The sequence below is a fragment of the Trematosphaeria pertusa genome (assembly GCF_010094035.1).
Source record: "Trematosphaeria pertusa strain CBS 122368 unplaced genomic scaffold BU26scaffold_5, whole genome shotgun sequence".
NCBI classification, from domain to species: domain Eukaryota; kingdom Fungi; phylum Ascomycota; class Dothideomycetes; order Pleosporales; family Trematosphaeriaceae; genus Trematosphaeria; species Trematosphaeria pertusa.
In genome coordinates, this window is record NW_022987216.1 from 1576047 (window position 1) to 1603512 (window position 27466).

Sequence of the window (27466 nt, forward strand, 5' to 3'; positions counted from 1 at the left end):
AGCAAGCGACCATCTTCATTCACAGCTCCGACTCGACCTCGCACGCCGACTGTCGCCTCGCCTCTGCGCCGAGCTCCCTGTCAAACAATTTAGGCAGCGCCGGCCACTCATTGTGCCCGCCGCTCTCTTCCCGCAGCCTGAAACGCGCAAGGTGCGTCCTGCGTCCGCCGGCTGGTACACGACCCAGACCAACACGTCCAACAAGTCCAACACCAAGCTCCCTGGACTCCTTACTTTCTGGCGACAGCAATCGACGTCCCCGCCACTGGATATGTATCCTCCTCCCACGCCGCCTTCGCCATGACCGCCGCAAACCTGACCTCTTCACCACCCTCTCTCCCTGCGGAGACGGGCCCCGACGGCCTCATCTCGCATCTGAAGGCGATGACGACGTCGAGTGCCGCTGCTCAAGAGACCACGCCGACCTCGCACAACGCCGCGCCCGAGACACCTTCTCACCAGCCCCGACAAGACGCTGAGCTTCCCCGCAAACTCGGTGCGACTGAGCAGGACCCCATTGATCCCTTTGGGCAGCACTCCGAAGCACAACCTCGATCAGAGGGCACTTCTAGCAGTGCTTCCACCATGGGCAAAACAATTGGTAGCCTCCCTGATGAGGCCCGGCGACCGTCTACACCACGCGCTCAAACAGATCCCTCGCCCTCATTCGACCTGCTTCCTACCCACCACCCGCGACCCCGGAACCGATCACCGTACTCACGCTCCCACCTCCGCTCACACAGCGGGTCCAGCTCGCTGAGTGCCCCGCCGATGATGCGCGCTCACTCGCTTCCTGCGGTTATCAGTCCCTCTACTCATCTTGCGCTGTCCCCTTCGCCGATGCCTGGCCGGCCCTCGTCCCCGCTCCGCTCCCCCAAGCGTACACGCAGCCCGCGCAGCCATCCGTCTCTCTATTCGGACGATTCATACACGCACTCTGGGGCTCCCAGCGTTTGTGACATCTCGGAGGACGCCGAGCTGGAGCTCACGCCTAAAGCGGGCGTCCTCCAACCATCGCCCATCTCTACCCTGTACAGCAGCACCGGCTCCTTGTCCAGGAGGCGAAGACCGGCATCACCACTCTCTCAGGTGTCGCTTGGCTCAACAGGGACACCATCAGCCAGCACACCACGGTCGGGCTCCTCCTCACCCCTGCTCTCTTCAGCCAAGTTCAACGAGCCATTCCCTGGCGTGAACGCCCACTACCCGTCTTCCCTCACCTCTTCATCGATGCCCTCCACGCCGACCTCTATGCGCTCTCGCAGCCCCTCCATCTCGTCGCTCGAAACGATCCCTGATACACCGGATGCGGAGGCTGAGGCCGCAGAGGCAGACCGCATTGCAAGGTTGAAGGCTGCAGCTGATCTCGAGAAGGAGGGCACCGAAGGTGCCCGGCGTTCCAGTCTCGACGTGCCTGGCGGCAGCGGGCGGACACTGGGCTTCGGCAAGCGAGATTCGAGGAAGAGGTGGAGCGTCTGCGGCGCCGAAAGGCGTGGAGACCTCGACCTGGAGACAATTTGGGAGGACTAAGTAGCAGATGGACACCATGACCCTGTATCATGCATTTTCCGACTTCGATTCTAGCATTCTACGGCGTTTGGGATCAAAGGACCAGGCTTTTGCCTAGGTGTAATCTTTCCACTGGCGGTTCTCATCCTTCCAGGAGTTTGTTTCGTTCCTTCAACGCTCTAACGAAGAGCTATCGAGCATGAGTTACGGGCTTGCTCTCTCTCCTTCACACAAGCATATGGTACGACAGCATATGATGAGTTCAATTCTTCATCAGCGAGATACCCTCCTCAGCACGGATTATGGGGTTTGGCTTTATGGCAGTACGAGCGTGGAAAGTTAGTCGGAGCAAATGAGACTCCTGCATCTTCGCAACACGAAAACATTCCGAACGCAGATGAGTTCCTCCTATGCTTCTCAATTGTTAATTGTGACTCATGTGTGCACTCTGCTGCCCAGCTGGATGGTTCTGCTTCCTAAGCTCTTCGCTCGTAGGAGTAAATTTCCCCGCTTTCATGACATCACTCTCATTGGACTTAGCTCGTCGGGATACTTCCTCTTCTGGTGGGGCTCACTCCACCCAACAGAAAACTTCGCAAACAAGTAGATGCTACATCGCATCCTTCCCCTTCCTCCTCCTCCTCGTCTCGACCTCTCAATTCCTCTCCCTCTTCTATCTCTATTCTGCATACTCCCAAAATGCTCAACTTCGGTATCATCGGAACCAGTTGGATAACGCACTCCTTCGTCGAGTGCGCGCACGCAACTGGAAAATGGAACCTCGTCGCGGTCTACTCGCGGAAAGAAGAAACCGCCGCAGAGTTCGCAGGCAAATATGAAGGCCGAAAAGTCACGCTGTATACGGACCTAGACGATCTCGCCAAAGACACCAACCTCCAAGCCGTCTACATCGCCTCGCCTAACATTCTGCACTACTCGCATGCCAAAGCCATGCTCTCGGCCGGCAAACACGTCATTCTGGAGAAGCCTAGCTGCTCCACCAGCAAAGAGCTGGACGAGCTGTTCAAGCTCTCGAAAGAAAAAGGCGTCTTCCTCATCGAAGCATGGCGCCACATCCGCGAAGCCAACTTCAAGATCCTGAAGAAAAGCATGGAGAAGCTGGGCCAGATCTACGGCGCAAGCATCACGTATGCGCAGTTCTCGGGCAGGTATGACAAGGTGCTCAAGGGCGAGACGCCGAATATATTTAACCTGGATATGGGCGGCGGCGCGCTGGCGGACTTGGGCGTGTATACGGTGGCTGCTGCAGTGGACCTCTTTGGCGCACCGAAAGATGCGCAATACTTTCCGGTGATCATCAGAACGGGGGCTGATGGCGGCGGCACGCTGATCCTGCATTATGATAACTTCGTGGTGCATCTCTGCGGGACGAAGATGTGGGATTCGCAGGCGCCGAGCGAGATTTATGGGGAGAGGGGCACGCTGGTGGTGCCGATGATTACGGATATTGAGCAGGTTACGTTCTGGGATCCAAGGAAGAAGATGAGGGAAGAGTTGGGTGGGCCAAAGGAGGAGCTCAACTTGAAAGCGGAAGCGGAGGATTTCGCTAGGATCATCAGCGAGAAGGATTGGGATGCGGCGAAGAGGTTTGAGACGCATAGTCGGGAGACGCTGAAGATTACGGAGAAGGTGAGGAGGGATAATGGGTTGTTGTTTCCTGTTGAGAGATAGGTCGGTAGGGATAAAGGGTCGACTCTGAGGTCATTGCAAAAGCGAAGAGATAGCGAGAAGGGGATGGAGATGAGGCGTCTATAGACTAACCAGTTCTAGCTTATCGATTCCTTTGTTTCGCAACATTTATCACTTACTTTCGACCACCTAGGCCAGACCGCTCGCTATGATGCATCGGTGACCGACACACTGACGACCAGCAAACACCCTTCCATAGTCATACACACACTGCAGACCAGACCAAACAAGTCTAGATTTCCCGATGTTGACTTTGACTTCGATCGTGGGGAAGCTCGTGTCACTGTGGACGGTCCACGGTCGCCTGTGGCAGAGACACTGGAGGCGCACGTGCTGCACCCAAGAATTAGCGGCTAGCGAATGCTGCACATGGACACGTGTAGGACGGGATTCGATGTCTGTTATAGATGAGTATTTTCATGCTTTCTGAGGACGAGTCTTAGACTGCATTGAAGTTCACGCCTATACTGGAGGAACTGTGGCAAGGAGAATTGAAGGACAATGAGACATAAGTCACAAGATGACGGCTCCCGCCAGCAGCGCCATAGACAGGCAAGGTAGATCAGCTAAACGGGCCGCCTTGTCCCTGTTCCCTCGATGTCTCGACCACATGGCTGCCTAGGTGCACGTCAAGGGGTAAGTAACTGTGGAAACCGTCTGGATAATTTAACTGCTTTCGATTCCCATGTTTCAGTCGGCATGGACGCATGGGAGGAATCGACATGGAGCTTCTAGAAGATAGACGATTTCATAGGATAAGTGTATTGTTGCGTGGAGAAGGGCTGTCCTTTTTAGGATTAGCGCGAACGCTAGGCCATAAGGGTTCTCAAATCCAACACTTCGGCTGCTGCCACTGACACTTACATTCAAAGTTGCCAAACGCGCGGGTGTCATCTGCTGCCGCAGTGGGCCTACCGTCGATCGGAACTGTGCCGTTTTGGTGAATTGCCCTGCTCCGGCTATGCGTTCGTCTACAACTTGGAGCCCTGAAGGTCCTCCAAAAGCCTTATGAAGGGCCACCTCGCCGCAAATTATCCTTCCGCGCATCCTTCTGAGCGAACGAGCGCTCAATGCATTAGAAAACCTGAACACTTCACAGGTACATAGCCGTAGGTCCCAGAGCACAGGCGCCAACCCAGCGCGAAACAACCTCAAAACCAGTCACACAAAGCGGCCAGAATGGATCGACGTCCACAAGCGCCGACTTCGGTGTGTAAACTTACAATAGTTCCGCCTGACCCATCAACACCGCGATGATATAGGCTTCCAGCAAAATATTCCTCAACAAGCCAATAATCTCAACAAGAACGAATTTCATCGAGTTCAACATTTGTGAACTTACAGGATCGCACGGGCCAGATTCAAAGATCTGCGTTACACCAACCCCACAGCCGCGGCCTCGCGCCAGTGTACAAACGGGCCAGCCATTGACGCAGCAACAATATAAAGAGCACGGATATGGAGGGCACGGCAAGAACGTGCTTCCCCGCCGCTACGCCGCCCTGGAGGCATTTGCAGGGTTTGTTTCTTTTGTGAGCTTGATGCTCGTTGCAAACTCCTTCGCCTTCTCTACAGTCAGTCTTTCTTTTCCTTTCTAGTAATAGTTATATACATCACTACTTCAGTTCTCGGGCCCTGATCTCGCATTCCCCTTCAATGCTGTTCAGCATGGCTTTGAAGAACCTCATCCTCGCCCTCGGGCTCGTCGGGTGTCTCTCCCCAGTCGAAGCTTACTTCCGAATGTCCTGTCCTGGACGCCTTGTAAGGGAACGAATCGATCCTATCATGAGCCCTGGATCTGTCTCTGGGCATGTTCATTTCATTTCTGGTGGATCGGCCTTCAATGCCTCCATGGTATACGACGACATGCGCAAAGCGAAGTGTTCTTCGTGCACCGTGAGTCACTTCACCCGCTCCATACAACCATAGCAATATACTAACTCCGTACAAGATCAAGCAAGGTGAATCCTCTTAGATCTGCCTTCACAGCAGCAAATACAGTGTATATGGAGACTAAGCACGAGGCTAGATATGTCAAACTACTGGACTCCCCAGCTCAACGTTCACCTCAGAAACGGCAGCTTCGCTCCAGTTCCCACCCGCAGCGACAGTGATGACCATGGTCTGGGCATGACAGTCTACTACTTGTACCTGGCCCTCCCATACCTGCCGTCCACGCTAACTCATCCCCAGCCAACGCTACGGAGACGGCGAGAAATTACGAGCATTCCCACCGGGCTTCCGCATGGTCGCCGGCGACCCAGACAAACGCAACTTCACCGGCGATCTGTCCGCCCGCGCCGTAACATACTACTGCGCCGGCGGCGGCCTGGCAAACGATACCTGGGGGCTCCCGGACGTGAACTGTCCCGACTATCTCAGAGTCATGCTCTTCATGCCCAGCTGCTGGAACGGGAAAGACGTCGCGCCTCCGATGGGCGAATCCCACGTGTCCTACCCGGTTGATGAGCCCGGGAACGGGAAGTGTCCGCCTGACTTTCCAGTTCATCTTCCCACGCTCTTCTACGAGGTGGAGTACGATACGGGAAGGTTTAAAGAGGAGTGGGTAGATGGAAAGCAGCCGTTTGTGTTTGCGAATGGCGATGCGACGGGGTATGGGTTCCATGGGGACTTTATAAATGGCTGGGATGTAGATGTCCTGCAGGAGGCGGTGGATACGTGTACGACGGACCCTGGAGGTACAGTCGAGGGGTGCAGTGTGCTGGACCAGTTCACGGCCGAGGAGTGCTTAGCGTGCAAACTCCCCAGCATCGTCAGTGAAGACGTCAACGGCCCGCTCCCCAGCCTGCCAGGCTGCAACCCCGTCACCAACGGCTCCGGGCCCGCCAACCCCGTCTCTGACTGCCCCGACACCGCGAAGCTAGGCCCCTTCGCACCGAACTACGTCGACTTGACAACGACGAAGCAATGGTCCTACATCGGCTGCGGAACAGATAACTACTTCACCCGCGCTTTGACCGAGAACCACACAGCATCCACCTCCATGACCGTGGAGACCTGCGTCGACTACTGCGCCTCTGCGGGCTATACCCACGCCGGTCTAGAATTCGGACAAGAATGCTGGTGCGGAAACGAGCTAAAGGCCGACAACGCACCTAAAGAAGGCTACTTGGGTTCCTGCACGATGAAATGCGCCGGCAACACCACGCAGCTCTGCGGCGCCGCGAGCGCTATAAGTCTCTACCGTAAATGCGCCTCCGATGACGCGCAGCGTGCATGCAAGAACTATCAATTCGGCGGCGCCCCTTCACTGGAAGAACCTCCTCCTTCGCTCCCCCAAACTATACCTGCGTCATCCTCGACCGCCGCGCCGCCAACGGCTATGGAGACCAGCAGCACCACAACGCCAACGCCAACGGCGGCCCTGGCATGCCCGCACAACAACTGCATCAACCAGATCTTCGACCCCACGGCGTCTGTCTCCGCAAGCACGTTCTGCGCGTCGTACACGCAGAGCGTGAACACGGACCCAAGCGCCATTCCTGGCTATCTGAACAACTGCCAGGGCAAGCCGGAGGAGGTGAGCTCGGCTTGTTGCTGTTTGGCGCATCCCACTGCGTATATGGGTGCTTGATGGGAGATGGGAACGGTGCCACCTTGTGTATAGATATCGATTACGTCTTCCGGCCCGGGTGTGCTGGATATCGTCTTTACTTCTCCGAGTCTCGCCAAAGGACTCCAGTACCTCCTCTTCGGAGCTTGTAAGATACTTGTTAATTTCTCACCACTGCTTCAGGGCATATGCGCTATCGTCGTAAGACACCACCACAGCTCCCAGTGACGTTGTAGGAGAGAACTAATGCATTCCGTTTCTACGCGCAAACAAGGAAATGGTAAGACCCTAGAATACACGCCGCCAAATGGATCGCATTTTACCGTCCATCGAGTCCATTATCTACTGTCTCTCCTATGCCGCCTCTCCAACCCCTCCGGTGCCGGCTCCGCACTGTAAAGAAAATACACAAATTTAGACATACAACATGGCCAGCATTCCGCATACGCCATGCGAGCATAAGGTGTCCAACGGGGTCGTGCGAGATGATACGTGTCCAACTGATTCCGATGCCAAGTCCGTCGATTGCAGGTGTAGCTTGCCGTGTGCTGCCATCGTCGGTCGAGAGAAGCTGTCTAGCACTTGTAGTCGCTGCCTCGGGAATTCATGAGAAGGGCGACGATGAGACCATAGAGACCTGGCGTTCGTGTTAACAACCTGCACGTGTGCTCGCTCAGAGGTGTTCATACCCAAGACTTCAGCGAAAATGAGAATTAGAATCATGCCGACGAACAACCTGGGCTGCTGGGCGGTTCCGCGCACACCGGCATCACCGACGATACCGATGGCGAAACCGGCGGCCATACCAGCAAGACCGACGGCCAACCCAGCGCCTAATTGGATGAATCCGGTGAAGAGCGACGATTCCTGTTTCAGATCGTTCGAGATCAAGACGGAGACGACCAAGCCGTAGATACCAATGATACCAGCCATGACAACGGGAATGATGTCTAAGGGGATGTGTTAGCTTAGGGTCCATCCACGGGAATGTCGACCGCTCATGACGGAAGAGCGCGCATAACCGCCTGAGACGTATGCGTAAATGGGAGTGCGAGACGTACTCTTGACGATCAGATCGGGACGCAGGACACCCATAGCAGAGACACCGACACCTGCCTTGGCGGTACCATAGGCAGCGCCAAAGCAGGTGAAGACGATGGCTGATGTGCAGCCCATCGCACCGAAGAAGGGCTACCCAGTCATCAGCGAACTGTTTCCTCGTTATAGGGGCAGATTTCGGTGCGTGTGGCTGCGCGACGGGACGACGGCGGCCTGGGAGTGCGCTGCGGTGCTGACTTGGGCCAGGAGGCGAGGCGGAGGTGTTGGCGACTTACAGCATAAACGGGGCTATCCAAGCATCGAGTCAGCAATGAACCATCGGATCGCAAGACGGGGAGACGTTTTCTGCGGTCGCATAGACAAGGGCGAGCTCAAGCTTATCTCCGCAGAAGCAAGCTGGAGCTGGCAGCCCCAGTGATAAAGAGAGCTCCGGGAGCACTCACCAGTAGTCTGTGGCCATTGTGACGGTGCTCTAGATGCTTAGCAAAGCTGCTACGTCGGCTTCGAGTTCGAGAATGAGATGGGCGGGCGTGGTGGACGGGGCGGAGACGGCGGTTGTGATGTCGGGGTGAGTGGTGACGATGGCTGGAGTCGCAGTCTTCGCTTCGCCCTTGCCAGGATCGCCTTAGCGCGCACGTGATGCGGCGTATGCCAAGACATCGGAATTTTGAAGCTCAAAAATTTCCGCCCAAAGTCCTCCATCACGAACCACTTCCACTCCCACTCCACTCGTACTCTTACCAACGGGCGAGCAAAGCAGTGTATGCAAACACCTTTAAACTCACCTGCCATACGCTTTTCAACTCCTCTGACCTTCTTAGGAACCCTTACGGGCGAGCTAAGCAGTGAACCCACGGTTTTCGACTCCCACCTCCGCCATGTCGAACGACCAGTCCGCAGCTTGGCCGCAAGCTGACCAGGCTCTCTCTCAAGAGATTCTCGACCTTGTGCAGCAAGCGAGTCACTACCGGCAGCTCAAGTAAGTTTATCGATTGTGGTGCATCTACGAAAGAAGAATTAGCTAACCTGGGAAAAGGAAGGGAGCCAACGAGGCCACGAAGACACTGAACCGTGGAATTGCGGAAGTCATCATACTCGCTGCTGACACGTCGCCGCTCGCTATTCTTCTGCACTTGCCGCTCCTGTAAGCCCCCCTCTGGCCCGATCAAGGGCACCTATCTTGTAGAAACTTCTGTTAACACCTTCCAGGTGTGAAGACAAGAATGTTCCATACGTCTATGTTCCGTCCAAGATGGCCCGTAAGTTTTCCATATAGAGCGTTGTTTCCACCTGCTTTACTTAAACTCATTAATTTTTTAGTCGGCCGTGCCTGCGGAGTAGCTCGACCGGTTATCGCAGCATCCGTGACCACCAATGAAGCCTCCGACTTGATGCAGCAGATCCGCTCGTTGAAGGACAAGGTCGAGCGCCTCCAGATCTAAGCGCGAATACATCCTGATGGAGTTATGGGGAATCAGATGAGGCAGAGCATGGCACAATTTGCGAGTTTGCATAGATGACTCGTGAGCGGGACATTTGAGTCGGGAGCTCACGGGTGAAACATTCTCTTGAGCTCCTGCAGCTAAAAGAGAATGATGTGCTAGGCAGTAAATCAAGTACTGACTCCTTCAAAATTTGTATTTGCTTGCGCATCGCCCTACAGGAAGCCAGAGCCACCTGCTCGATTCGACGGAGAAATACAGATATGCTTGAGTAGCCTCCTAGCAGAAACTTTACCCCAGGTCCTCTATCCCGATTCTGAAGAAGCACCTGCTCTGGGTACATGGACTTGAGGATAGGGGAAGCACGGTGCACCTCCGATTCATTGGGTCATTCATTCATTCAATCTATGTGGGAGCAACGGAACGCAGGGAAGAGATATCTATGGAAAGCGAAACAATGCCGTCTAAGCACCCAGTACAACGAGTCATTCACCCATCCGAAACAACCCAGAACCATCTATGAGCGTGTAAGGAGATCTATCGTGAGCAGCAAAGGAGAGCTATGAGGGGAAAAGGAAGTCTATCGCGATGAAAGCAAAGAAAGCAGATACATGCGGAACGCGACGAAAGAAACAAGGTAAAGGAAAGGGGACAATCTGGTACTCCTACCGCCACATCTTAGCACCTGCAACAACTCCTACATCCAGAACATCCCTGTGTCGAGATTCGGATCCCAGGGATTGAGCCTCTGCTCCTCATCCTGGTCGCCATCGTAGTAATTCGATCCCCACACAGCTGGTGTCTGGGAAAGTAGCTTCGCAAACTCCCCCTTGAGCTCCATCAGCTCCTCCTTTGATAGCTTGGCCGGCTTGAGCCTGCTATTCTTGTCTACCTCCGTTGGCACCAAATCTTCGAAATGCGGCGCAGGCTCTTTTTCGGTGTCGTTCCAGTAGCGGAGGTATGCGGTACCACGCTCGCATAGCTTGTCCGCAATGTACGCTGGCGCGACGTATGAGACGCCTTTCGTAGCGCGTCCGAAGGCGAAGCACAGCAGCATCGTGAGCGAGGGAAGCCTATCGGCACCGAGTCCCATGTCGTCGTGCAGTGCGTGGTAGTGCGCCGAACGAGCCGTTCCCTTAATCGCCTGGTGGGACTGCAAGAAGAAGTTGTACGGGATGGGGTTGGTAACGACGTCTTCGACTAGAAGACCGGGCCTGAGATTGCCGTTGTCGACTTCAGTCAACGTATTATCGCTAGTTTTCAACATAGACTTGTACGTCTGCTCTGGCTTTGTGGCGAAGAAGCGCGTGTGGTGGCGTTTTCCGACGACTACAAAAGTCAGCTTGAGGTCCGGCTCCCGACCGCCGACCCTTTTGTAAGCCTCCCGAATCTGCTTAATCTCCTCTTCTCTGCACGCCTTAAACTGCGACTCGCTGACACCATCGCGGTAGAAGAGAATGGAGGTGGGAAGTTTCTCGCTTTCGCTCTTGGCTTTCCAGGCTTGGAGGCGCTCCATCACCATGGAGCACATGTGCTCGTCTTCGATTTTCTGGTATGATGTTAGTGGCTTCCACTGCGGAACGCGGACCAGAACTTACTTCTTGACGACCGGCCTGCAATCTCATGGAACCACCATAGTTCATGAAGTTCGCATCTACGCTTCCAACTACACATGCGACACTTGGACTTCCTGCCCTGGCACCAACTCCGGGGTGGGCGACATCAGCGCCAAGAATGATGGTCCCTTTGCGCCGTTCACCTAAGATTTTGTCAAGCTCAGTAGTCGGAAGATGATGATTGTCGCCTCCGAATTTCATGTTGACCTTGAGAGCCAAGTTCGACATGTTCTGCTCGGACCCTTTCATCCTTAGCTTGGAGCCGATTGCACAAAGAGTATGCTTGCCCGCAAAGTCGGCTATTTTTTTGATCTTCGCGTAGATCTCTTGGTCCTTGCCGGGAATCAAGATGACCGTGCAGTCTTTGGGGTTCTTGTGCGTGTCTCTGAACCAAGTGGTCAGATATGCCTCCAAGTTGGCGTTTGCCGTTAGGAGTCTATTGGTTCCCTTGGTCACTGAGCGGATATTATGAGTCGCTATTGTTTGCCCGAGTTTCTGAAACGTCGCCGAAAGTGCGTTGTTGGGATCCTTTTCGGTCTGCTTGTCCGTATTGAAGCAACCATGGAGAGCCAACATGTGTAGCGACTCCATCTTTCCGACCTCTCTGAAGTGCACATGTTGCAAATTCCAGGAAGCGAGCTCTGGCCGTTTTGTTTTCACTCCACCGGAGTTGCCGTAGAATAGAGTCGGTTGCGGGAGATTCTTCGCAGCGAACTTGACGAGCTCCTGGCCGACTTGGAAGTTCATGCTTGCCTGCCAGCAAATTAGTATCCCTTCATCTTTGCGGAGGGGTTCCACTTACAAGTGGCTCCTCAGTGGCTCCAAGAATCTTGAAGCCTTCCTTCACTATCATGGCGGCGTTGTGTGCTGGCAGTCTGAGCGCCTTCGCCATCATTCCGGGGACGTGCGAGGTAGGTAGAGTCGATCTGATCACTTGATGGGGGAGGATTTGCAGCAGACAGGCGGGAATCCACTGTGCGCCCTTCTCGCTCTGCTCGCGCATCATCTGCTCATCTGATTCTTGGGAACGGCGGGATGTCCGGACTCGTTTGCCAACGTTCACACAGACGAGATCAGTCTCTCTGGTATTAGGAAAGAAGACGCAGGCTTCTATACGAGGCTTAGCAGGCAGTATTAGAGTGGCTCATGCGGATGCAAACTTACGCTCCTTGAAGTAGTCCCAGACGCTCGTTCCTTGGTCATTGGGATCGACTTTCCTTGGTTTGCCCTTCTCTTCATCCAGCAGTTTGAAGAACTTTTGCGCTTTTGCGCCTTTGCCAAACTGCGTGAACATAACCGTACGCTTCTCCTCTGAATTGTAATCCACGTCGCTACCCTCATAGTTTGCGCGACTGTAGGAAATCCTGAGCATTGCTCCTTTCAGGAGTTTCTCAACGGTGGTCGCCCTGGAAGCCAAAGCTGTGGTGCCGCGAGGGTCGACATCCCAGAGCAATTGCGAGACGGGCTCTGGGGGAAGGAAGGCAGACGTGGCCGTATTGATATTTAGAAGCGTGCTGTCTTTACCGGGTCTGATGGAAGTGAAATAGCCGCGTGTCACCCGGATTCCACGGACAAGCTCGTATCCGTATTTGAGGAAGACTTTGTTGACGCTGGTCCGAACGACATCAATGCCTGTGTTCTCTTGATTCCGCGTGATAGACTCCACGACGTTGGCATTGAGTGCGCGTATGTAGTCCGGCAGGTTCTCCAGGTTCTCTGTCCTGAGCTTCTTTTCAATGTCCTCCAGGTGACTGGTGAAGCACACATCGACGCGTAAATCCGTGACCGTCTTGCCGTTCGGCTGGGTGTACTCGAAATCGCCTGTGCTCCAGGAGTAGTTTCCCGTCAAAGGGTGATCGCTGATGGGGCAGGTAGACCAGAGATTCTTGGAGTCGGTAACCCACTCGAACGGCTTTCCCTCCAGCTTCAGCGCGTCGGCCCTCTTTGCGGCCTGAAAAGCCGCATCAATCTCACGGCGTTTGTTGAACTGGATGCGCTTGTCTTTCTGCTGAGAAGGACGGGAATAACTCAATGAATAGACGTAGAGTGTCTTGGGCACTTTGCTCACTTCGACGTAATTGCTCGCGATGATCATGCCGTCGTCCTCAGTGGTTGCTTGGGCCGTATTTGTCGCCACAGAAAAGACGCCATGGTGGGGAACGTTATTGGGGACACTTGTGGTCTTGTTCGGCGTGTCCAGGAATTCGATCTGGCCCTTGATTTTGTCCTCTTTCGGCGTCCTGGTCTTTGCAGAAGTGCTGGATTTCCCCGCCTGCTGCTGAGCGGGTCTGTTTGAAGACTGGCTTCCGTCACCCCCAGCGCCATAAATTGAGTTCCCAGACTTCGTATTCCAGCCTGACTTTCCTTTGTGCTGGTATCCAGTCTGTTTCTGGTTCTTTGAACTCTGGACCGATTGGGCTGGAGTGGTCGCTGCCTTCTTCGTATTCCCCGCCTGCTTTTCTTTTTCCGCAGCCTTCGTAGCTTTCTTCACCGCCTTCTGTTGCTCGTCCTTCTTCAGGGCCGCCTCCAATTTGTCCCGATAGTGCTTCTCCGCGTCCTCTTTGTTCTGCCCAAGATCTCCCGTCGCCAGGTGTGCATCTGAAAGATTACTGATACCCCTGGAGTAGCATTGGGCTTTCGGTGTTGTGCATTTGCGTATGCTGTGGAAGAAACCGCATCGCCTACATAGGCCATCGCTGTTGCCGTCAATATCCCTAGACATAGCATCTTTGTACTCTTGTGCAAGCGGCATCTCTGGTGACGCAAGTCGCCCTATCGGAGGCGGACCGAATAGAAGAGGAGAACTGCAGCCCGGGCTTGGGTAAAAGAAATGGGATGCTGCAATCGAATGTGGGCCCTAGGGCGAAAGTCGGCAGCATGATATACTCCTCGATCAGTGTAGCAAAGTTAAAGGGCAACCTAATCGGTATGTTGCGACTTGCTCAAACGAAGGTTGATTGTGTATTGCAGTTGCGGAGCAAATATTACACAAGAAAGCCGAAAACTGCACGAGAACCCCTTGTCGCCGTTTTCATAGAGGAAAACGGGCAAGCATTAGGCTCGGTTCCCCACTTATCAGAAAACTTAGTAGGACTTCGGTAGTCAAGAAACATGAAAGATTGGTAGCGTGATCAAGCCGTTCACGTTTGCTCGGCAATCTACCCTTTGGGTCGTAGCTCGAGCGCTTTGTGCGCTCAAAGCAAATTTTGGATGGAGCAAACCGGAGCTTATGCGAGAAGCCGCAAACTTCGCCCATGCAGAATCCGGTCGTCCACCTTGGACCCAAAATCGATTGACAATACCAATGCGTGACAGTGCAGTGAGAAGTCCGCTTCACAGTTCTGGAACATAACATTTGTGGGAGTTGGCTTAGCACCAGAGAGCTTGATAAGCACATGTTCTGCTCGCTGGCCATTATGTTGGGACGAGCTTCGTGACCATGAATTACAAACTGACTAGTATCCGAACATAATCCATTTCTACGTTAGCGTGGACCTTTTGCATTTGGTAATGCGGTTTGCTGGATCTCGAGGTATGCGTACAACGGCTTTGGTAACCTTGCAGATGACATTGTCCGCCCATTTGATCTCCTTCTTTGACACGGGCATGCTGTCTAACATATCTACTAGCCTGCACATGGAGTCAAGGCTAACATGTCTGAGATCCCGATGGAGCTTCCACACACGATCGTTGAAGTTGAAGCGATGGTCACGGCGATGAAGTCGTGACGAGAGACATTTCGCTAACGAATTGAAGTCGCCCCTCTCAACTTTCGCAGAGGATATCGGGCTCAGGTTGTGTTCCCGACCTAGAGCATGACTGGAGAGTGATCGAAAACTTGAAAAGGTGAGACCTGTCTTGTGAACATGTGCGAATAATCGGACTCCAACGCGATCGCTAAATTAGGTACCTGAGCGATAGAGGCAAAGTGTTTTACTATTTAAGCCCTCAAACCGTTAGTATATAGAAAAGATAACGCATTCGTAGAGAGGACTCTTTGCTAATATAGAACATGCATTAGTGCACCGTAGTGGCATAATGATCGAGGATGACTTGTGAGAGTTTCATTTTGTTTGCTCGTCTACAACCACCAAGGGAAAGCAAAGCGCCCAAGATCTAACAGACAGCCAAGTTTGAGGGGCAAGACAGGACGCTGAAGCAAGAGGAATTCTATCTAAGAAAAGGAGCAAAAGATACACCGCAACAGCGTGCCAACTCTACCGCGACCAACCGACGAGATAGAAACAGGACCGAAAAAGCACATGGAGAATCCCAGATCCTTCGCTAGCCACCTCTTCAACCTACATCCAGAACATACCCTTGTCAAGATTTGGATGCCACGGATTGAGCTGCTTCTCCTCCTCCTTCATCCACGCCTCATTCTTGTAGTTCGGGCCCCACACTGCCCGGGTCTTCGACAATTCCAACGCCTTTTCCCTCTTCCAGTCCAGGAACTCGTCTTTCCCCAACGGCCTCTCGTCGGCATCCTTGGGTGGCTCCCAGCACGGTTCCATCTCAGGATCATTCATCCACGGGCGGAGATACGCACGGCCCTGTTCGCAGAGCCTGTCGGCTATATAGGCGGGAGCCGCATAGGACACACCAGTTGTCGCTCGTCCAAAGGCATAGCGGAGCATCATTGTGAGGCGCGGAAGCTGCTCTCCCAGCCGCATGTCATCCGTGAGGATATGGTAGTGGGCGGAGCGTGCCGTGCCTTGGATAGCGCTGTGCGATTGGAGGAAGAAGTTCTTCGGTTTTGGCGGTGTGATCACGCTATCGACAAGGAGGCCGGGGCGTAGGTTGCCGTTGACAAATTGTTGGCCTTTCTTGTAGCTGGTGTAGGACTTTTCTCATCGGTCGCGTAGAAGCGTGTGTGGTGGCGCTTGCCTACGACGAGGAATGTGAGCTCTAGGTCTTCCTCATCCCCGCCGGTGTGCTCGTACGCCTTCCTGATTTCTCCGATTTCGTAGTCGTCGCACTGGGGGAACTGGGACTCACTGATGCCGTCGCGGTAGAAAAGCATGTTGGTCGGAAGCTCCTCTTTATGGCCTTTCTTCCATGTCTCCAGACGTTCTCGCACCATTGACCGCATATCCTCGATTTTCTGAAAAGGTTAGATTGAAGTGATTGTGGATGGGTTGTGCTCACCTCTTGGCCTCCCGCCTGTAGTCGCATGGAGCCGCGATAGCTCATAAAACCTAAAGTCGACGCTTCCGACCACGCAAGCAATGCTAGGTGCTCCCAGTTTCGCGCCGGCCGGAGGATGTGTGACATCGGCACCAAGTATTATCGTCGACTTCTTCTGGCTATTGCTCCCGAAGATTTCATGCCAAACATCGGAATTGAGCCAGTGATTTTCTCCGCCCATTTTCATGTTGACTTTGAGCGCGAGGTTCGACATAACCTGGGATTTGAATTGCGGCTTATCAGTGCTAGGCTCGTCGGTTTCGGGCTCGCCTTTCGGTTTGTCCTCTTCGAGCTTGCCAAACAGTGAACCGTCCATACTCTGGATCAGCAACCCGCTTGATCATCGCATACTTCTCAAAGTCCTTCCCTTTCAGCAGAATAAGAGTACAGCCATTTAATAATCGAACCAATCGCAGAGCTCTTTCTCAAGATCCCGGCCAGGGTACTGCGCTGTGTTATGATATCCCACGAAGGCTCGGACGTCGTGTCTCCGAAGTTGTTCGGTGAACTTTTCCATGAGGACTTCCAGTTTGGTCATTTGGCGTGATGGTCCCCACTTGGTTTGCCGCTCTGTCTCGTCGGAGGGAAAGCATTCTGACAATCCGAGTATGTGGAGGTCGTTTATGGTGCATGGATTAGAGAAGGCGACGTTCTGGAGGTTCCGCGAGGCTTTTGTTGAATGCACTTCTGTCCAAACCAGACTTGGGAAGCCTGGCCTCTTCGCGCAGAGCTCTGGGTCTCTGGGGGTGGGGGAGCGTGGAGGATCCAAGGAACTTGGAGCGACTTTGCGGCGAAAGAAATGAGCTTCTGACCGACTCGAAATCCTAGACTAGACTATGCTTTCGTATTAGTAGCGCGCAAGCTTGCTGGGAGGGTCACATACCAAATCTCTATTGGACCCTTGCACCGCTGGAGCCTTGAGACCGAGAAGCTCAAGCCCCTCTTGATCGATGAGCGCAGCATTCGCAGCGGGATAGCGCAATGCGTATCGAATCATCTCAGACGTGTGCCGTGGTTGCAAAGGGGCAGTCATGGGCTGATTGGGGACGATCTCGAGCAGACAAGCCGGGATCCAGATAGCTCCTTCCAACGTCTGCTTCCGCATCTCCGCATCTGTCAACCTTTGGCCCTTCTTCCCACGATCGACTCGGCTTCCAACGTTCACGCAGAGGAGATCGTTGTCATTCCACTGCTTCCTGTCGATGTCGAGAAGATGTTCGACTTTGGCATCTATGCATGTGTTAGCATACCGAATGGTTGAAAATGCGAACTAAATGAAATCGAACTTTGTACGAGGTAATGGAAGACTGTTCGACCTGGACTATTAGGATCTGTGACCCTCTCACTTTGCGGATCGTTATCGTCTTTTTCTAGGATGGGATAGAACCTCTGGGTTTTTGCCAACATTCCGAACTGCTTGAAGATCTTCAAGCGCGCTTGATCACCGTTGATGTCGAAGCCGCTCGCCTTGCTGCCTTCAACAGTGTTCTGGCGCTTGTATGTAACCTTGACCTTCACTCCTCTTAGCATCTGCTCGACCTGGTTGGAATCGCGGACACGGTTGAGCAGCTCAGATACAAGGCAGGGTGAGAGGAAGGCGGAGGACGCAGTGTTTTACGTTCAGGAAGATGCGGCTGTACCCTGGACGAATGGACGAATAGTAGCCTCTCATCACCCGGACGCCCATGCGATTCCCGTTGGCATCCATCATGTCGTTGAAGCCGTCCTTGGCGAAGAACTTGTTGGCACCATGCTGAAATAAGCGATCGGTACCGTTGTCGTGTTGATGGACGCCTTGGGCAACGTGGGCGTTAAGAGCACGAATATGGTCAGACATCGCCGCGATGTCAGTGCTGTTGAGGACTTGCTCTATGTCAGCAAGTACGCCGGTGCAAAGAACAGTTGCGCGCAAATCGGTGACTTCCTGGCCGTTCAATTGGACATATGTGAATCGTTCCGTGTCGAATGCGAGATCTTTTCCCTCGCTAGATGGATCGCTCGGGAGGCAGGACTGGCACCAGAGGTCCCTATAATTCGTAGCCCAAGGTCGTTGGTTCGCATCCAGCTTCAGAGCATCAGCGGCCATCACGGCTTTGAAGGCGCCTTCAATCTCTCGGCGCTTGCTGTACACAATCTTCTTCGCTGGGTCTTCTGGATGGGGACGCCAGAACGTGAGGGAGTAAACCAGCAGTTTGTCAGGAACCTGCTTGACAGTGACGTAGTTGCTCATGATGGTGATTTCTCCCTTCTTCCGATTGGGTTTGGGGCCCAGATACTCTGTATTCGCTGGGTAGATTCCGGTCTCCTGAACTTTAGGGGGAACTTGTCGTTTGGTCGCGTCAGGGGTGTACAAGAATTTTCCCAGCTCTTTATCCTCCAGTATCCTAGTTTTCGTGCCGCTGCCGGACGTAGTAGACGCTCTGGACGAATGAGTTGTTGCAGATTCTGCAAGATCCGCCTTCGCGTTGCCGCTAGGTTCTGTTGATGTTGCCATGGCGGCGGAGTGCGTCCCCGCTTAGGAGTCTCGATGGTACCGCAGGAAGGATATGTGAGTGAGGCTAGCGTAAACCGTCAAATGCGCAGGAAGTAAAGATAACACGACTTTGGCAGTGAGTAGTTCGACGGCCGAAGCGCACATTATTATAGATGTCGCTTAGACCGACAAGTAGGATAGCAAGCATTTGGACTCTCTCTGGTATCGCAACGCTTAGGGTGCTTGTTACCACAACCCAGTGCTGGCTAAAAATTCGAAGCAATCAGACAATAACGGGGGCAAAGCAAATCTAGCAAAAAAAGGGAAACACATTTGATCACGGCTTTGCGGTTGAGAACCGTTAGATGAATGGCTGCGGCGGTGAACCTAGAAGAACAATAAGCTATGTCTCGTCAAAGAGGACTTGTCTCCATGGAATGACCCAAACTGCGAGAAGGCCATGTGACCTGGTTCGTAGCAATTATTGATCTTCCTGGATTACGCCCTGTCGTATCCTATCGTGACGTCAGCGGGCCACTCGGTTAGATCCATTCCCGGGACGTCGTTCGTTGGAACAGTTGGAACAGTTTACCCTTTTCTATGAACTAGGAACGTCGCCTTTAGCATGCTAATCTCCAAGATGCCCTGGTGATTCCGGGCATGTCAGTGAAAGAAGTAGTGATAGCTCACTGGACTTTGCCAGCTCTGCCTGATACTCATGCACCGTATCCTCAGTCCTGCATTAGAGTGGGATGCGAACCGCACTCTGGGGCGTCTTGGCTAGTCTACGTGTGTGGTACATAGATTTGAGTCATCGGACTCCTCCTCCGCGGATACTGAATCGAGATATTCTAGGGAGGGGCAGAGATAGACTGTTCCGCTCTTTGGGGCCGTCCGAGGGTGGGCATGCAGGAAAAATAATGTATTAGTGGTGTTTTGGTCGTCGCCGTCATGGGGCATGCGTAGGTGCTCGGTGCACCGTCTTCGTCCCTGGGGACTCCATTTAGTGGAGCACCGCCTCTGGAGATTTATGGCCAACACCGGGCACACCGCGTCGTGCGAGACTTGCGAGGCTGATGTGAGGCTGCTACAACTAATCTGAGTAAAGCAAGCGAGACGCACGTGCGCCGCATGTGGTCTCATGAAGGGTCCGAAACCATGGAATCACGAATTGCCGCTTTCTGCCAGAGGATGATTAGCCTTTGTATACTAACGGTTACGGAGCGGCCGGCCATCATCCTACTGGACGTTTGGGCGTTGGGCCTGACGGGGCACGGTCGTCCTCCACGTTGTTGGTAGCAGTGCGGAGTGTACGTCTGCAACGGTGTTTCCGTTGGGGGCCGGACGCGGAGTTCCCCACCGAAGGACCACCGCAGGACCACCGCAGGAATTAAGACCTGTTCTTTGCATCAGGGAATGGTATGTCGCAGGACTTTTGGGTCGGAAAGGTAGCAGCAATTGCTAAAGTGGGAGAAACATAAAGGGTGCCAGACGACAACGCCCATGTTGCGCCTCGCCGAGCCCCAGTCGGAGGCTTAGTAGAGGTTGAGTGCGACGGCGCAATGGCGGCACGCGCGTCTTTGCCTCATTGGAGCGCGCGGCTCTTGCGGAGGGCGAGTACATGATCGGTCACAATAATATTTGGAGCTCCACCGATGGCATCAGCAGAGTAGCAGCTGTGATGGGCCTTACGATGGAACGTGAATAGTGCAAGCGCTTCTCCTGCCAGCGTGGTTAGCCTGCAGAGCGCTAATTTTGCAGAAGTGAAACATACTATCGAATAAGTCAATCGCGAGCGAATATCTCGTATCGCTCGTTGACTGAGTTCCTGGAATAGTAAACCGAGGCGTTGATGCTCGCATTCTCGTGATGATGAGGAACGGGTCGTGCCTCCAACGAAGCGCCGAGCAGCATTGCCCCATGTGTCCCAAGTCACTGTTATCGCGCGGGAGTGCCATGGGGCGCCCGAATGTTAGGCGCCTCATCCTCTTGTCGACTCGAGGCCTTTCGCACGGCTTCGGCGCCATCATTGATGCTCATGTGGGGCATGGGGGAGGGGACGGCGTGCGCGTCGACTGGCGACATTCCATCGAAACCAAAGCCGGCGCCTCTCCTCAGCTGCGGCTGTCACAGCACCATTGGCAAGAATGTAGTGGACGATGGAGTCGTACTCGTAAGTGTTTCGTTTGCGGCTCCCCTGAAGAGGTTGATGGCGACTGCACGGGCCAATGACGCCGCTCCACCTTGGCCTCAGCGCTCGCTGTCCTAACCATCTCTCCTCCACCTCACCTCATCTGGCGAACGCCCACGCATCGCGCGGCGCGGTCCTAGCCTAACTACTCGATTGAGGCACTACTAACAACTGGCCCGCGAGCGTGCGGCCAAGTCCAGCGCCAGAATGAGGGAGCGACAGCGCCGCACTGATCGCCAGGGACGGCGCGTGTCGCTAGGGCGCTGCTCAGCCACAACGAACCTCAAGGCCCGTGAGACATGGCTGCATGGCTGCCATTCCTTCAGCTGGCGCATAAAGCTAGCGGCGTCCGGTGCCTGCAATTGGATGAATACATCATCGCTAGCTGTCGGCTCTAACCTCACTGTTCCGCTCTTTGCCCTGTCATCACTGTCTTTTCCGCGTATATATCCTTCTAGTCGCTCATTCACTTCGCTTCCATTTCTATGTCTTTTTGGAATACTGTGATGGCTGCTCCGGGGGACGTGCCGTACGGCAAGCGCTTAATACCGGTCCTTATCGACGAAATCGCGGCGAACGATCCGGACCGAGTGTGCTTCTCCTTTCCACGCTCGGCCAACCTGCAAGATGGATTCCAAGACGTTACTTTTCGAACCGTAAGTATGCCGAAAGTCCTGTTATCGTCGGTATTGAGACTGAGCCTGTATAGTTCGCCAACGCCATCAACAAGACGGCGCACTTCATACAGAGGGAGATTGGCCGGAGCTCCATGTTCGAGACGGTCCTGTACATGGGCTATCCGGACGTGAGACACTTCGTTGCTCTGGTTGCGCTGTAAGTCTCTGTCTGCCTTTGCACATCTCTTCTCCCATGCCCATCCCGCACGATTACTGACTTCTCGCAGAATCAAGACCGGACACAAGGTACGCCCAGTGGCGCGAAACGGATGATGCGGAATCTTCAATGCATTGCCCCAGGCGAGTAGGGCTCACAAGGCTTTAGGTTCTCTTTAGCTCCCACCGGAATAGCGTAGCCGGCCATGCCGACCTGATCAGACGGACCGACTGCGCGATCCTCCTCCACACACAGGGGTTTCCCGTCGCCGGAATCCTAGAAAAATGCCGAATGGAGACATTATGCATGCCTGAGATGGATTACCTGCTCGACGGCTCCCTCTGCGAACAGTACCCATACACCAAATCTTTCGAAGAGGCGAAAAACCATCCATGCATGATCATTCACACGTCGGGCTCCACCGGTCTCCCAAAGCCAGTGGTTTGGACAAACTGGACACTCACCTCAGGCGACTCGCATCATTTGGTGCCAACCCTTGACGGACGGCCGACTATTTGGGGCGGGATTTCTGATTCTCCCAACCGAAGATTCAGTGCGCTGCCGATTTTCCACGGAGCCGGCATCGCCACTGGCGTTAAGTCGACGTGCTTCAATAACACCACTATCGTCCTCGGTCCTCCGGGTCTAGCTACCGCCAACGTCTTCGATCAAATACTGGAACATAGTAGTATCGATGCAGCTAATTGTTTGCCAATAACTCTGGAGGAGATCGCTACCAGGCCAGACATACTACAGAAGCTTGGGCGGCTAAAATACATTACATATGTTGGCGGTGAGAGTTAGTAATAACTGAATGAAGGCCTTGCGAACTGACTGGCACCAGGCTCCTTATCCAAGAAGGCTGGCGACATAATATCACAGCACGTACCGCTATACGCGATCATCGCAAGCACGGAAACGAGCACCATCGTCCAGCATGCGACCGACCCTGAGGACTGGCAATATTTCTGCCTCCACCCCGAATACAACGGCATCGAGATGCGGCCTAGCGGCGATCTGTACGAGCTCGTCTTCGTCAAGGACTCGAGATATGAAGAATTTCAGGGTGTCTTCAAGGTCTTCCCACGGCTGAAGGAATACTCTATGTCAGATCTCTACTCGAGGCATCCCACGAAGCCGCACCATTGGAAACATGAAGGAAGAAAAGACGACATGATAGTCTTCAAAACGGGCTGGAACTTCAATCCCACAATACATGAGCACCTCATCACATCGCATCCGGCAGTCCGGTACTGCGTGTTGGTGGGCACGGGCAGGGACGTACCTGCAGCTATTATCGAGCTGCGATCGGAATACTATACCAAAGAAGAAGCGGGGCAGCAGAAGGTGCTGGAGGCCATCTGGCCAAAGGTTGAAGAAGCGAATAGCTACGCGGATACGACTGGTCAACTTCGGAGAGATTACATCATTTTCGCGACGAAGGAGAAGCCCTTCGCCATAGCAGGAAAGGGCACGGTGCAGAAGAAGGCGACCATCACGCTGTACGAGACCGAGATTGAGCAGCTCTACGCGTCGATAGGGAAGAAGCAAGCTAGCGTGTGAGTTCTACTAAATAAACATTATTCTTCCGTCATGTCTCATTTCGTCTACTCATTGAAGCGCTATCGCTCCTTGGTTACTGCTGACTCTCCCTCCTCGTCAACTCCCTCTCTAGCTCCTCCTTCTCCTCAACCGTAAGCTCACTCTTCGCCTTCCCAATCTTGACCCCCGCGCACATCACCACCAGCCCCGCAGCCGCGATCCCCGTCCCCAGCCAAAACGCAACCTTATAGCTCCCTCTCTGCCCACGGTCCGCCGTCTGCGTAACCGCTAGATCCGCAAACCCTAGGAAAAACGAAATGCCCAGAAAGAGGATCGAGTTGATGAACGCGCCGGCGAGTCCTTGCCGCGCCTTCGGCATCGACGTCGTGATGAAGATGTTGCTGACGTTGTAGGTGACGTCGATGCCGAGCGTCGCGCAGATCATCGCCGGGAAGATATAGGCCCAGTAGTTTGGGTCTGTGGGGATGATGGCGAAGAGGAGCACGGAGACGACATAGGCGATGCCGCTTATGAGGAGGAGCCTGAAGTATGTTAGGTGGTGTGGGTGATGAGTGGAGAAGAGGGGAGGGGGATGCCTTACACAGTGCCCGGCAGGAGATGTAAGATGAGGCCGCCGACTGTGGCGAGGATAAGGCCGAGCGTGCACATCGGCGCGAACCAGGCGGCTGTTAGAAGCGGCGAGGCGTGCAGGACTTGCTCGATGCTGAGATGATCAGTTAGCCCCGGAGGGGAAGGAAAGTAGTCAAGTAGGGGATGGAGCTAACTTACTAAAAGCTCGCATAGAAGATGTAGATGCCAAACGTCCCGTATTGGAGGAACAGCGCCACGGATAGCGCTTTCATCCCCTTAACATTAAACATATCCCCCGGCAACAGCGGCTGCTCCGCCACCCACCCCTCCACATACACAAACGCAGCCAGGAGCGCGCACCCGACCACAAAAGTAACGGGAATATACGGCGTCGCCCAGCCGCTCGGTGCATGCGAACCCTCTGTAAGCGCGAACACGATGAGAATAAGCGCCGGGACAACCGTAGTAGTGCCCAGCCAATCCATCTTGACCCGCCGCTTGTCGTCTTCACGATGCGACGGGATGCAGAGAAAAGACGCCACGGCGACGATGGCCAGCATGATGCTCCCGAAGTAGAAGTACCAGCTCCAGCTGACGAGCTGCGCAGAGAGGCCGGCGAAGAAGATCCCCGCGAAGAAGCCGACGGGGGCGAAGGCACCGTAGAGACTGAAGACGAGGTTCTTCCGCGGGCCTGGGCGGTACTGCGTTGTTTCGTTAGTTAGGAGGTTAAGGAGGGGAAGGAGGAGCGGGACGTACGATGCTACCCAGGAGCATGATCCCAGAGGGCAGGAAAGCCGCGGGTCCGAAACCCTGCAACGCGCGGCAGAAGATGAGCATGATGTAGTTCTTGCTGAAGCCTGCGAATATGGACCACAGGACGAACCAAGCCAGGCCGGAGACGAAGACTACGTATCCGCCGAACATGTCGGCGAGTCTGCCGAACGGCAGCAGGAACGCTCCGGTGACCAGGGAGAATACGCTGGCGGGCCATGTCTCCGCCTGCGGGGGGATGTGGAGGGCTTCTGAGAGCGCGGGCAGGAGCACGTTGAATCCAGAGATGAAATACTCGGCGATGAACATGGAGAAGAGGAGCGAGAAGCAGAAGCCTAGTTCTACCCAGATGGACTTGAAGGCTTCGGGGCGCTCACGGCCGAGCCGCTCGATCTCGGAGGGCGTGTAGGATGCTCCTCTGCTTGTAAGGGGGGATGCGGTTTCTACTTCTTCAGGGGTCGCCATGAGGAATGAATGGGAGGGCTAGAGTAAAAGAAAGTTTTGAGGAAAGATAGACTAATGGATCTGTTGTTTCCCTAGCGTTCTTTCTTGGATGATCAAAATGACGAAATCGAGGTCAAGGTCCCTCCAGCAGCTCTTCCGTCGTCCTCTATATGAATGAATGACTCTGGGTGCCGTGGAGGCAGCCCTCATGGCGCAAGATTGGTGTAGTAGCAACATGATGCTGAGAAATCCAGCGGTCAAAGGCGTAGAAAGTGGTGGTCTAGTGACGTCGCGAGAAAGAAGAGATCGAGAGGTGGGTCGGATGCAGGTGATGTATCTTGGCTGCCTCTTTGCGTTAGGAGGTTACACTAGTGCTTCGTATGATTTCGTGCATTTCCCACGGCGGGGCAAAATCGCAAGACCGCAAAATGCACTGCACAATGTGGCGGGTACCCCACAAGGCGTACAAAAAGAACACTGGAAGAGGGGCTCTTGAGTGGTTGAAGTTTCCCGAGGCCTGCATGAATGGTCTATCCCGCCTTCCGTAGCGCTGTCAAGATTTTGCTGACGAAATCGAGCCACCGCCAAACGTCCATCACATTAGTCATGGCTTGAACGCTTCCGACATATTCCTACACCATCTGAACGTCTCCCGCATTGCAGCATTCCAAATACAGCAACCTCGATTCAGGTAACGGTCGACACGCCTCGCATGGCGCTTATCTAATGCTGTCATCGGACTTCGCACCGCCCACCAAAGCTTGCCACAACTGCAGGAAGCGCCGCTGGAAGTGCGATCGGTCGCTGCCTGTTTGTCAGAAATGCCTTTCCTCGGGCTCCGAATGCCTTGGCTATGGCAAGCTCTTCGTTTGGAACAAGGGCGTCGCGAGCCGCGGAAAGATGATGGGGAAGTCCTTTGAAGCGAGGCTGAAGGCGAAGGAAAAGTCTGAACCGCAGAGCACGACCCCACCAACCGCGGAAGATTCGAAGGATGGTGCGCCCGAAGATGTCTCTTCTAGTCAGCAGGAGTTAGATATGACAGTCTACCGGCCGCTCGTTGATCCCCTCGTCCAGGACCTCAGCCAGCATTCCCGCTACTACCTGTATCACTTCGCAACCCAGATATGCGAGGACTTGGTGGTGTACGACGGGCCGGGGCAGAACCCGATTCGCGATCTCGTCCCGGCCACCTCAGCGTACCCTCTGCTCCTTCAGATCATTCTGGCAAACTCTGCGTATCACGTCTTCAATATCTCGCGGGACCAAATGGGCCAGTCGCCCTATCAACAGGAGCGAAAACCCTGCCTTGTGGCATATTACCAAGCAGTGGGAAAGTTTGGCGGCCCTCTGAAGTACTCTTATCGCGACGCGCTCGTTGCTAAGCAGCAAGCCCTCTCGCTGCTGGCACAGTCTGTGGCCTCGGTCAACGAATCAAACATAGACTTGATCCTAGTGGTTATACTGCTCTTTATCAACTATGATCTTATTGAGTCTGGCCAGGACAAGTGGAAGGTGCATATGGAAGGAGCTCGAAAACTCATCAATCTCCTAGGCACACCGCCCTTCACTCAACGTCCAATGAGCAAATTACGCCTGTCGATGCTCTCGGATTTCTTAGTGTAGGTCATCCCGTTTCTTTAGAATGCTTAGCTCACATATCCAGGTTTTACGTCCTTGGCTCTACCTTCACTTTCTCGACTATGCCGAGACTGATCCCTGACTCTATCGAGCTCGACCCTATCTTGCGATATGCTGAGACTAACAACTACCTTTCTTGCCCAAGTCCGCTGCTGCGCATTATGCTGGAGTCTTTTGACCTTGAAGATACCCGCAACTCGCTCTCGGACGAAGTCGCTTCGGAAGTGCAAGAGCGAGTAGGAGTATTGCTCAAGGCGGCGCTGACGTTCGACCCTGTCGACTGGTCTTGCAGCTTTGAGCCTGCCTCGCCTCTCGAAGACTTGAAGCAACGCATTCTAATCGCTTCTGCCCATCGCGCGGCGGTCTGTATATACCTCGCGCGGGTCTTGCCTTGCACCAATCCACTGCTCGATCCCTCGAGTGGCTCCGCTCTCGTCAGTCTAACCGGACTCGCCGATGAGATTGTACACCACATTTCTTATCTCAAACCGGGCGACGCTCTCTTCAAATCAATAAGCTGGCCGCTGTTCCTCGCCGGCGCGGAATCCGAAGACCCCACTCAACGAACATGGATCATGGACAAGCTCGACGAATTCTACAACATAATGTACTGGGGATACATCCGGACCGTCAAGAGGGTATTGGAAGCCATTTGGAGTTGTAAAGACAAAGCAGCCAAGGGCGCAGACAATTGCTGGGTAGATGAGGTCAAGGTCCTCGGCACCGAGATACTGATCGCGTGAGTACGCGGCTTTAGCCTGCGGCTTCACCACGGTCCATATGCGGAGAGCGCTATTCATCGTTTCCAAACAGCCACGTTTCTACCCCGATGCCGTGGATGCGGTATCCTCCGATGCCGAACGAGTGTCGGCTCCGCGTTTTCGA

At 54.1% G+C, this 27466-nt stretch overlaps 12 protein-coding genes across 12 annotated transcripts; 7 read left to right on the forward strand and 5 right to left on the reverse strand.

The window, feature by feature from the left end:
* The first annotated feature begins 45 nt into the window (after nucleotides 1-45).
* On the forward strand, nucleotides 46-1869 carry BU26DRAFT_276332 (uncharacterized protein). The gene is made up of 2 exons (XM_033821455.1): nucleotides 46-151; nucleotides 206-1869. The coding sequence occupies exon 2, from the start codon at nucleotides 301-303 to the stop codon at nucleotides 1528-1530; it is 1230 nt and encodes a 409-aa protein (XP_033686108.1). The 5' UTR covers nucleotides 46-151; nucleotides 206-300; the 3' UTR covers nucleotides 1531-1869.
* BU26DRAFT_276328 (NAD(P)-binding protein) lies at nucleotides 1870-3389 on the forward strand. The gene has a single exon (XM_033821454.1). It carries the CDS (start codon nucleotides 2209-2211, stop codon nucleotides 3199-3201), a length of 993 nt encoding a protein of 330 aa, XP_033686109.1. The 5' UTR covers nucleotides 1870-2208; the 3' UTR covers nucleotides 3202-3389.
* Nucleotides 3390-5004: 1615 nt separating this feature from the next.
* On the forward strand, nucleotides 5005-6814 carry BU26DRAFT_481598 (WSC-domain-containing protein; the record flags this gene model as incomplete). Its single annotated transcript, XM_033825739.1, has 3 exons — nucleotides 5005-5115; nucleotides 5221-5366; nucleotides 5413-6814. 3 exons carry the CDS (start codon nucleotides 5005-5007, stop codon nucleotides 6812-6814), a joined length of 1659 nt encoding a protein of 552 aa, XP_033686110.1.
* Nucleotides 6815-6987: 173 nt separating this feature from the next.
* BU26DRAFT_517834 (vacuolar ATP synthase 16 kDa proteolipid subunit) lies at nucleotides 6988-8396 on the reverse strand. Its single transcript, XM_033828674.1, has 5 exons — nucleotides 8296-8396; nucleotides 8128-8140; nucleotides 7855-7984; nucleotides 7483-7743; nucleotides 6988-7430 (listed from the first exon to the last, which is right to left on the reverse strand). The coding sequence occupies exons 1-5, from the start codon at nucleotides 8310-8312 to the stop codon at nucleotides 7369-7371; spliced, it is 483 nt and encodes a 160-aa protein (XP_033686111.1). The 5' UTR covers nucleotides 8313-8396; the 3' UTR covers nucleotides 6988-7368.
* A 157-nt stretch (nucleotides 8397-8553) lies between these two features.
* Nucleotides 8554-9668, forward strand: BU26DRAFT_517836 (L30e-like protein). Its single transcript, XM_033828675.1, has 5 exons — nucleotides 8554-8613; nucleotides 8674-8831; nucleotides 8889-8996; nucleotides 9062-9111; nucleotides 9173-9668. The coding sequence occupies exons 2-5, from the start codon at nucleotides 8731-8733 to the stop codon at nucleotides 9292-9294; spliced, it is 381 nt and encodes a 126-aa protein (XP_033686112.1). The 5' UTR covers nucleotides 8554-8613; nucleotides 8674-8730; the 3' UTR covers nucleotides 9295-9668.
* A 344-nt stretch (nucleotides 9669-10012) lies between these two features.
* Nucleotides 10013-11276, reverse strand: BU26DRAFT_384833 (stem cell self-renewal protein Piwi; the record flags this gene model as incomplete). The annotated part of the gene is made up of 2 exons (XM_033822617.1): nucleotides 10013-10843; nucleotides 10893-11276. Coding segments are annotated over 2 exons (1215 nt in total), but the record flags the coding sequence as incomplete, so codon positions are not given.
* Nucleotides 11277-15211: 3935 nt separating this feature from the next.
* BU26DRAFT_503677 (Piwi-domain-containing protein) lies at nucleotides 15212-16413 on the reverse strand (the record flags this gene model as incomplete). Its single annotated transcript, XM_033826709.1, has 4 exons — nucleotides 15212-15754; nucleotides 15802-16014; nucleotides 16059-16073; nucleotides 16129-16413. 4 exons carry the CDS (start codon nucleotides 16411-16413, stop codon nucleotides 15212-15214), a joined length of 1056 nt encoding a protein of 351 aa, XP_033686114.1.
* A 152-nt stretch (nucleotides 16414-16565) lies between these two features.
* BU26DRAFT_276405 (uncharacterized protein) lies at nucleotides 16566-17374 on the reverse strand. The gene is made up of 2 exons (XM_033821457.1): nucleotides 16981-17374; nucleotides 16566-16931 (listed from the first exon to the last, which is right to left on the reverse strand). The coding sequence occupies exons 1-2, from the start codon at nucleotides 17200-17202 to the stop codon at nucleotides 16719-16721; spliced, it is 435 nt and encodes a 144-aa protein (XP_033686115.1). The 5' UTR covers nucleotides 17203-17374; the 3' UTR covers nucleotides 16566-16718.
* On the forward strand, nucleotides 17375-17915 carry BU26DRAFT_276404 (uncharacterized protein). The gene has a single exon (XM_033821456.1). It carries the CDS (start codon nucleotides 17548-17550, stop codon nucleotides 17857-17859), a length of 312 nt encoding a protein of 103 aa, XP_033686116.1. The 5' UTR covers nucleotides 17375-17547; the 3' UTR covers nucleotides 17860-17915.
* Nucleotides 17916-20885: 2970 nt separating this feature from the next.
* BU26DRAFT_592201 (acetyl-CoA synthetase-like protein) lies at nucleotides 20886-23158 on the forward strand (the record flags this gene model as incomplete). Its single annotated transcript, XM_033834828.1, has 5 exons — nucleotides 20886-21417; nucleotides 21471-21595; nucleotides 21666-21684; nucleotides 21764-22394; nucleotides 22440-23158. Exons 1-5 carry the CDS (start codon nucleotides 21247-21249, stop codon nucleotides 23156-23158), a joined length of 1665 nt encoding a protein of 554 aa, XP_033686117.1. The 5' UTR covers nucleotides 20886-21246.
* Nucleotides 23159-23187: 29 nt separating this feature from the next.
* On the reverse strand, nucleotides 23188-25208 carry BU26DRAFT_481610 (MFS general substrate transporter). Its single transcript, XM_033825741.1, has 4 exons — nucleotides 24485-25208; nucleotides 23927-24429; nucleotides 23739-23861; nucleotides 23188-23679 (listed from the first exon to the last, which is right to left on the reverse strand). The coding sequence occupies exons 1-4, from the start codon at nucleotides 24962-24964 to the stop codon at nucleotides 23232-23234; spliced, it is 1554 nt and encodes a 517-aa protein (XP_033686118.1). The 5' UTR covers nucleotides 24965-25208; the 3' UTR covers nucleotides 23188-23231.
* A 461-nt stretch (nucleotides 25209-25669) lies between these two features.
* Nucleotides 25670-27324, forward strand: BU26DRAFT_424407 (uncharacterized protein; the record flags this gene model as incomplete). Its single annotated transcript, XM_033823569.1, has 2 exons — nucleotides 25670-26562; nucleotides 26607-27324. The coding sequence occupies 2 exons, from the start codon at nucleotides 25670-25672 to the stop codon at nucleotides 27322-27324; spliced, it is 1611 nt and encodes a 536-aa protein (XP_033686119.1).
* Between the last annotated feature and the right edge of the window lie 142 nt (nucleotides 27325-27466).